Raw genomic sequence first — 10188 nt, forward strand, 5'->3', positions numbered from 1 at the left:
AAACATTGTGTTCCGCATAACAGAGAAGTTGAGTAAATATTTCCTTGTTAGGTGTAAATATTTCACTTCTGACTGTCATTAAAACACTTTAAATTGCTGTTGGTTGGAACCATTACCATCAATAGTACCTCTAATGGACTCGTCATGAAGTGTTGGAGTCTTCAGCAAGTACTCTACAAGGCTGCTATAACAACTGTATTGGATGTCTGTCAGCGTGACATAATAATGGTGGTGATGTGGAATAAAAAAACAATATCAGGCTCATCAATACATCAGTACACACACTGTAGAGGATTATACTAGCTTTTGTTGTGTATTATGTATGTTTGTCAGTACAGAGTTGCTGTTTCACTGTCTGGCCACATGATGCTTTCCCACAGGAAGTTATCACTACCTGTTGTCTTTCAGTGAATAAGGAGTGTCTTTGTGCATCGCTGCATGCAAAGAATTACCATAAGCGTACTACAACAGCACTGATTGTTTCTGAACAATCACTGAGTATTATTGATGTACCTGTCCATAATACCTTGAAACAAAATGTTTGTTCAGTAACAGAAAGGATTGATCTTGGATAATGAATGTTTTTTGACACTGTGCCTTAGACAGCAGTATATTTGTGGTAAGACTTACAAGGAGTCAGTTCTGTGGCCATGAGGGATTGGCATCCGTGAAAATAACTTGGCCAAAGGAGTTGTTATTGGAAAATTATTAATAACAAGAAATAACTGGATGCATGAGTTTTGTTTACAATATCCTGTGTTCTTGATTCACACGATTTGTTTCTTTGCACATTAACCCAATTTCTTGAGGTCTCCAGACTGTTGATGAAAGATAAAAATAGTTTTAGACAGTTTTAAACATACCAGTAGTTGTTTTGTGTTTTCCAAGTCATATTTGACCTGTGAAGGTCCCGGGGTAGAATAGGCCCTTAGCTTACCATAAAAGGCGACTATGCTTGTCGTAAGAGGCAGCTAACGGGATCGGGTGGTCAGGCTCACTGACTCGGTTGACACGTGTCATCAGTTCCCATTTGCACAGAGTGATGCTCATGCTGTTGATCACTGGATTGTCTGGTCCAGACTCGACTATTTACAGATTGCTGCCATATGGCTTGAATATTGCTGAGTGCAGCGTAAACAACTAAACTCACTCATTCACTGCATATTTTGCCTCATTGATCTAATGCTGCATATTTCTGCATTTCAGCATGACAACAATATTATTCACAGGGATCTGAAGGCTGAAAATGTGTTCTATGCATCTCCAAAGCTAGTCAAAGTGGGAGACTTTGGCTTCAGTACATACAGCAAGCCTGAACAAACTTTGAATACTTTCTGTGGCTCACCACCATATGCTGCACCAGAGCTGTTCAAGGATGAGAGCTACTTTGGGACTTATGTAGATGTGTGGGCACTTGGTATCATGTTGTACTTCATGGTAACTGGCATTATGCCTTTCCGTGCTGACACTGTTGCCAAGCTGAAAAAGTGCATCCTTGAAGGTAGTTACACCATTCCGTCCTATGTGTCCGACAGCTGTCAATTTCTTATACGTAGTATTCTCAAAAACATTCCACAAGATCGTTTCACTATCGCTGAAATAAAACGCTCTGATTGGCAAGAAGGACAGGACTTTCCAGCCCCTTTAGAACCATTTAACATGAACCCTAGTACTGGGTCATTGTCTTTACGTGATGAGGAAAAGGAAGCACGGAAGATAATGCATGACCTTGGCATTGGAGAGGATCATTTCCGTCAAATGAATGGGAGGGATTCAAGGAACAGCATCACAGGGACATATCGTATTGTGCTGCATCGTGTGCAGAAGAAACATTCAGGTGTTGTTGAGGGCATGACCTCATCGACAAGGGACGTAAGCCTCAGTGATAGGAATCATGGTCGATTCCAACCCTCATCCAAACAGCAGTCAAAATTCTGCATCATCTTGTGATATTTGTTTCTACATAAATTGTGATACCATGGTTTAAATGAAATAGCCAGGATGGACTTTGTGGCTAGACTGAAGTTTTATGTACAATATCATTATTGAGGTTTTTCATTGTGAACGCATGCATATTATTTCTTACAAATTTGTTAAGGTGAAGATATATTCCTTTGTTTTTGTTTTGCGTTAAGATCAAACTTTAAAAGCGATCATGTAAGATAAATTAGTTTGTGATATGTTTTGCTTTTTATCCATTTACAGTTTATTTAAACCATGACATTGCAAGATTGCAAGGGACATATTTTTAGCCAGTGCAGAATAGTCAACTTTGAATGTATATTTGGTGAAGTGCATGATCTGCTAAGTGTGATATAACAAATTCCAGGAATAAGGACATTACAAAATTCACTGAATAATGAACAGAAGTTTTGCTTCTCTACATTCCACAGATGTTTCTGTTATAACACTTATGTCTATATTTTTTTATCTAAGTCATTACAGTGTGTTTGTAGTATGTTGACATGTCTTTAAGAACCAATTAACCTGTTTCATATTGCAACTATCTTGATGATCCTGCATTTCACATTCATCTCTTAAATAAAAATTATGTTTTAAGATCAAATAGTAATTATTTACTTAGTTTTAAAATGTTTTGGATACTTCCTGGTTCATTACCACATGTTATTTTAACAGATTTGGGTAAACAGATGGCTTTAAAATATTTTTTTTTTTATGTATTATGACCTATTTGCCAAACACTATATACAAGTGTCAGCTCTAGTGTTACCATGATAATGATCACTAGAATTCTCTTTGTGATAAGATACAATCCTGTTCTGATTTACGGAAAGGAACCTTTGTTTTCCAGGGCCTCCTTTCACAAAGCACTAAGGTGATCGTATGGCACTAAGGTAACCTTAGTGCAATGTTAGAGAAAGGGAGTTATGGTTAACCTTAGTAAAGGTTGCTTTTAGAAAGGAGCCCCAGGCTGTTAAAGTTACGATTCTTCATGTACAGACTCCTGAATCATACTATCACATTACAGATTGCTTATATTCTACACAATTTAGCAAGAATTCAGTTTAATTCCACTTTCTACAGTGTATTCAATCAAACTGAATTTGCTCAGAACTGAATCTCTCACTCTTAGTTGTTGTTAAGAAATAATAAGCAACTTGTAAGTCTCATTTTGAGAATGTGTATTTTTGCCGGGATTTGTAATTTTAGAATTGTTTATCTTTTGGATATCTCTATCTGTATATTTTGCATTCATCTTGGGTAATGGTATGTTTGAAAGAAGGATTTTTCTCAAAGACATTGTTTGATTCATTTATGGCATATTTTATGTCTCAAATGAGAAACTTCTGAATGCTATTTCATAACATCACTGAAGCTTCTCTTCAGAAACACGTAACTTTAGATTACAGTCATCTGTTAAGACTATGATTATGTTCGTTTTCTAATGCCTTACTGTAATTAAAGTTGCTGAAATATATATATATTACTTATAAATGGTGTCAGGAAAGGGCTGTTAGTCATCACTGTAGTTGTGGATCGTCATGCCGGCACGTGGTGTTACATGGAACAAGTGGGTTAAGTATGAGCTAACTAGATCAGATATTTGTCTTCTTGAACAACGTTCACAGCTGCATGTAAGGTCTAGTGTTTTAACTGAATGTTTTCTTTGGACCATTTCTGTGTAAGTTTATTAACATAAAACCTCTTGCCATTGTGTCTGTCTGTGATGTCTACCCTAAAGTATTATCAGAGGAGGAATGGAGGGGAATGACCTGAGCATTTATGTGCATGTGAGTGTATGCTGTTAGAACCAGGTGAAGCTCTGTGTATGTGCCAAGCTGTTGGGGGTCAGCGATTTTTATCTTTTAGTCCATTATCTTCTGTCTATATATATTGTCTGAACTCTGATTTGTTCCATCTCAAACTGTTCACATCCAATGTTGAAGCTATAAGTTACCTGAAAATGATACAATTTCCTTCCACTGATTGTCAGTTTCACCTTGATTAATGAACGCTGTTACTTTAAAGAGCCATCCCTTTATGGCACATGCAAAAAAATCACAAATATGTAAAACCCTATGACTGTTTGAAAATCTTTTATAACTAGTTGAAACAATCTGAACAGTGAAATCATTTTGCGAGGTAATATTCATTTTTTTTTTAATATATCCTATCTCTCATCGAACATTTTTCCATGAACGTCCCTGGATTCTGGGGCCATTTAAAAATGAGAGTGGGGCAGGTTTATATCTCTTCATACCTCCATTATTGCCCTTAGTAATGATACAGCAAGAAATAGCAAAATATGGGATTGTCCAGATTCATGAAAGTATTGCTAAGGGGTTTTCAGATGCAAACCCTCAAAAATGGTTCATAATAAAGGCTAGGGTCTGTGAAGTATTCTATGGTTTAGACTGCTAGGTCAACCTCCTTGTGGACAAGTCATCTTACGATTGTCATCTCACAACTCATGTAAGTAATCTGCCTTCCACCATCCATCCATGGAATATGTGGTGAATATGCTGAATTTGAGATAGGATAAATTTTAAAGTTTGTAAATTTTACTGTAAATTGTATATCTATAATGCTTGTACTATCTCATGTGATTCACTTCATTAGGGAGTTATATGGTCAGACCAGGTAACACACACTTGACAGTCTACAACTGGAGGTGGTGCTAAAGGCTGGAAACTTTCGTTAATGATGTTTCCACTCTAAAGTTGAAGTTCAGGGGAAAGAGTTGAATGTTAGATAAGATATATATTATGAATTTACTATTTGCAGTAAACTTTTCATTTTGTATCCTATTTCCAACTGACTGAGTAGAGGTGTCATTGACTGGAAATTGACATACTGCTATGCTGACTACATATCAAGTTATAATCAAATAGTTAGTCTGAATAGATAAAACATTCTTTTGTAAACCTTCAATTAAACAATTTAGTGCTAGTATTTCATGCTTTCTGAGTGTCTGAAGCAGTAAATGGTTAATTTTCTTTTTCTAAATTCATAACTTACTTCATCAACATTAAAATGTATTTATACATCACTGTTGCTCGAAATATCATGATATTGCTATTACAAAAATCCTTTACAGCAAATAGAAATTTCACAACATTTAGCAGAAGACCCTTCTTAATGGTATTTTCTGGCAATGTTTTAGCCGCAGGATTGGTCATGAAAACAGTTTATCAAATTATGGTTATTGAGAAAACCAGGAATCTGAATCAGCTCTAAGCACTCATGTAGCACACTGTCTAGAGAATGCTACGTCTGGTATGCCATTAGTTCATGATCTATATTGAATTGACGTTTGATCGATCATAATATGAAATTTAAATAAACAAGCTGTGATGCTCAGTTCATTTGCTTTTAGGTTGGCCAGTTAAGGTTCATATATTTTTGTGGGGAGGGGGATGGGTAGCACCCATTTTGTTGTAGGGGTTAGGGAAGTCATCAAGTTTGTGCACCTGTATGGGGGTTATGGGAGTCTGGTGAGTAATTTTGTACATAAAAATATTTAAATTAAGGGAAGCGGGGACTGAGATTGATTTTGTTCATGACATGAGTGGGAGTGGGGTCACTTCCTTTGTACATCAATTATAATATTATAATAATATTATAATACATTGTACTTGCTTCTCCATAAGGATCATCATCACCCCCAACTAGCCTTAAATTATGAACTGTCCTCAAATGCAAGGAATTGACTGTGGTACTGTTTAAATTGTACAATGTTTGGCACTTTTCATGCTACATGAATATGTTTTACTTCTAAGTGGTATTTTGGTGAGCTGTTCCAAGATACATTGCACTGAATAAATGATTATTTAAGATGTAATAGTTACTTCGGGTTTGTAGGTTTCATTATATCTCTAAGCCATCAAAGATGGATTAACGCAGCAAAGGAAATTAAATTTGGAATGTTTTTGTCTACACACTGTCAGTTGAATCAGTAAAGCACAATGTACAAAGAGTGGCCTTAGCTTTAGCTGAGGAAAGGGCTATCATCAGGTAGCCAGTCTCTCTGTCAGTTTTCTCATATTCTAATGAAGGTTTTTCGTCATGCATTTAGCCCTTACTGACACACCTCTATATTTGAAATGATTGATGTCCAAAAGTTATTAGATCTTTATAAGATATGTTACTTTTGTAATGAATGAAGGGTATATTTTATACAGGTTGGTTGGGTTTTAATGTGAGGGGTCTAATATATATGCATACACATATTAATAAACAATTGTTAAAGGCATTCAAAAAAGGACCTTTTTCCTCTTGATCGTATATATTTATATATGTTTATAGATATATATTATATTTGTTCAAAATCAATGCACATCTTCATTGAAGACATTTGACTATGCAATTCACTTGTCGACAGCAAGATGCTTACAGGTAAAACAGAGAAAAGTGATTCATGGTCTGTTTGTGTAGTGAGTGATACAACACCCCTAGTTCTCACCCATGTATGCGTTTAAATGATGTGAATATTATATATGCAGTTATATATCTCATTTTACAGTTTACATATCTGGTGAAAACAGTGGAGTGGTCAGATATATCCGAAGCGACAACTGTGGATTCCAAATGAAGGAAGCACTGTTTACTCATGGAAAGGAATAATGGAAAACATGAAAGCACAAGTGTTCCTTTATTAGTTTCCAGATTTTCACCCACAGTGCAATCAATATAGAGCATGACAGGAAACCTGGAAAAGAGTATAGGAATGCTCGCACTTTCGTGTGTTCCTTTATTTGGCTACATGAGTATCTTTCATTCCGACTCAGCAGATTTCCATTTGGAATCGTATTTGTCTGTTCACTTCTATTCTTGTGAGATGAGGGTGTTATTGCTGTGCTGAGTGTTGTCTCACTGGTATTCAGAAACAAATGATGATGGGTTTGAGTCTCAGGGTTTGTCAGCCCCATACCTGTATTCATGAGTTCCACCAAAGTGGTAAATGTCTAAGATCTGCATCAAGTTCTGACATAATGCTAACACACCATGGTATAACACAAGTAATGTCCAAGCAGTGGTCCCCTAACACTCACCATTAGGAGATCTTTAAAGTACGGAATCATGATTGCTTTAGTTGTCTTGGAATGGGTATGCAGTAGTGAGGAAGGTTAACCCTGACAAACATTTGGGAATGTAGTAATACACTACTTTAGGAAACTAGTGGAGGACATTTATAATTTACTTGAATCCTTTGCACCAGTCGACCCATTGTTACATGAAGTATTGGAGGTGCTACTGTGTAATGTTTTCAGTATTATGTAAAGTAATGCTCTCGTACTTCATCATTAGTAATAGCTCTTGAACTGGACTGAAATATGGACATATTCCAGTTGCAATTAACAGAATCAGTATGTCATTATCTTTCCTAATTGTCTGCCAGCCAAGGCTACTTAAACATGCAGCAAACACTGATTGTGTACTTATCTATTGATGACCAAGCTTGTCATTATACCAGGTGTTGTAGGTGGGCAGTTTGCTGAAACATTTTCACAGGGTAATAGTCGACTAGTCTCATCTCACTGTGGGAATTTTCTTTTGTGGTCTACATATATGAGTTTGGTTCACTATAGTCTGGATGTATTTGACCACCCCAGCACAGATGGACACAGGACTGACTGTGTGTGTCTGTTTGTTTGTTCAAGGTGCACTGTGTAGCTAAGTCATTCTCTGAGTATTCATACAATGTATGGCCATTTGTTTGTTAGCTTGTACAATGCCACAGGCTAAGTTACACAAGTAAAAATTTTGATTTTATACAAATGTGTGTTTTGTCTTGTATTTCCCCTTTCTTTCAGTTTGTTCATTCACTCAGAGTGTAAACACCTTACTGAGATAGCTTAAAATGTATAGCTTAAATGTTAAAGTGCATGATAATGATAAGTGGCAAACTGTCAACATTAAAGCTAGCAACATCATGACTTTTTAGTCTTATCGGTATTGTTATTCATGTGTTAACAGTTGGATACAAACAATTACAAAGTGGATTCATTTGTACATTTGTCAGATGAATTGGCCTAACTCACCCCATTGTGGCTTACAAAAAATATGAACCAAATATGACTAAATCCTTTAAATGTTATCCATCACTATAGTTTCCATACAAGGTTCTGATTAGGCCCACAGCATGGCCATTATCAGAAACATTGGTTTCTTGCTTGGAGATAATATCGACGTTAAGCAGGTGAGCTTCAGAGTTTATGTTTTAAGCTTGATGTAGGCATGGTAGCAGTTCACTGTTTCTGATGTGACAAAGGGCATTTTAAGACTTATCTGTGCATGAAACCTTTACATCATGTATTATGCAATTCATCATGCATGGCCAGACAGCCTAACATTGAGTGCAGGATAAATGTGTCACCATGTGTATATTTCAGTGGTTGAGGCTGTACAAGTTGATTAATGTTATTCTGAATACGTCCAACAGTTCTGGTTTGTTCTTTATTTAGGTTTAGACTTAGATACTGGAAGAACAGAAATCGACCATTTATCACTTTTATCCCAAGGCTGATTTGTTCTAAGCAAATCAATCCTCAGACTGCAATGTTTGGCGGTACAGTTCCATGATGGCACTAATGGTTTACCTAGAGTCACAGCATTGATCTGTCATCTTGGTCAAGCCACCTCCAGCCTTGCACGCAATCTGTTTCATCTGTATACATTGTATGATGAAGGTAAAGTGAATCACAGCATCTTGTTTCTGTAGGGTTCTGAAAAGCAAACAGACAAACTGGCATGAGTGTTATCAAGGGGTTGACAACACTTTCTCCTGTCTCGTGTATATAGTCTTACTGTACCTTCATAATATTGAAGGGGTGGTGGGGTAGTCTAGTGGTTAAAGCATTCACTTGTCATGTTGAATACACAGGTTTGATTCCCCTCACAAGTATCTTGCGTGAAGCCCATTTCTGATGTCCTCTGTTGTGATATTGCTGGAATATTGCTAATAACAGTGTAAAAGTAAACTCACATAGGTCACAAAATATGATGTGAGTCTATTTAGCTTTATAGTAATTATACCACACTTTGCAATGTTCCGGCAATGTGGTGGTGTCTGTAAATAAACAAGTCTGGACCAGACAATCCATCAGCATGATCATCAATTTACACAAGTGGGATATCGAAGTCAGCGGGCCTGACCATCTGATCCAGTAGGTCACCTCTTACGACAAACATGGATTCCAGAAGATCAATCAATTCTTATCTGGATCTTCACAGTGATATTGAACAACAGTGGTGACAGCATGGTTTCTGGGTTGCATCTAAGGTACATGAGACACTGACAGTAGAGTGCAAGATAACGCTAAACCAACAATTATTCAAAACTCACCTTTGCTAAGTCAGATTTCATCATTAAAAATCACCAATCAAACTAATAAAAACATCATTGTAGATTTATGCATCATAAACTTGCCTAGTTATTCACCATAGTTTGCGTTCAGACCACTAAGTGAAACTGAAGTCAGGTTTAATTCCCTTAAGTGATATTGTTATGGTACTGTGCAGTGTTGTTTGTACAAGGCACTAACTAGAAAATCTAGAGCTAGAAATGGGAACGAAACTCCCCCAAAATCACATCAATATCTAAAACCGTTTGTTTGACAATAGTAGTATCCCCACTAGTAATCCCACGGCTGCAACTAGGGTTCACAGGGTGCACTCATACACAGCTTCAAACCATAAGCCAAAGGTCCCTGCACTTGTGAACAATGGAGTGAGCACCCTGATGCACGGCCTGTTGTCACCCATGGTTTCATCTAGTAAATGCACGCTAGATGAAACATAGACAAGTTTCTTTGTGGGTGGTCCACTACTTCAAGACTGTTACCTGTCAACATTGCCTTGTTTACATAAAGTTGTTAGGACTGCTTATTGTCCAGTTTTTTCCAACATACAAATGTTATGAACTAAAAAATTCACTGTTTTCGGCTATATTTAAAAATGACTGGTTCGATTCATAAATGGAAACTGTCACACATATAAAAAAATCTCAAGAAATCTGTACCTATGATTTGCCTGAAAGGAAGGGTCCTGGGACTTCTACTAAACAGAGGAAAACGATTATTGTCACCCTGATAATCACCACTATCTGAGGAATTCCCCTTTCTCGTGTAACAATCAGGAGGAATTTCCTTATGCTGCTCGTATGATCTGACTTTCATCACAGGGAGCCTGTGACATGTCTGGTACAGTGCCTTGGTTACTTCATGG

General features: G+C 36.9%; 1 protein-coding gene across 1 annotated transcript in view; it reads left to right on the top strand.

Annotated features, from left to right (window-relative positions):
- The window catches only part of LOC137291649 (serine/threonine-protein kinase NIM1-like), a 32837-nt gene extending 28368 nt beyond the window's left edge, over positions 1–4469 (top strand). The window contains exon 4 of the mRNA XM_067823065.1: positions 1207–4469. Within this exon, the coding sequence (XP_067679166.1) occupies positions 1207–1950 (744 nt within the window). The 3' untranslated portion in view covers positions 1951–4469. The remainder of the gene's footprint in view (positions 1–1206) is intronic.
- Positions 4470–10188: the final 5719 nt, after the last annotated feature.

This window comes from Haliotis asinina, chromosome 7 (assembly GCF_037392515.1).
Source record: "Haliotis asinina isolate JCU_RB_2024 chromosome 7, JCU_Hal_asi_v2, whole genome shotgun sequence".
Lineage (NCBI taxonomy): Eukaryota > Metazoa > Mollusca > Gastropoda > Lepetellida > Haliotidae > Haliotis > Haliotis asinina.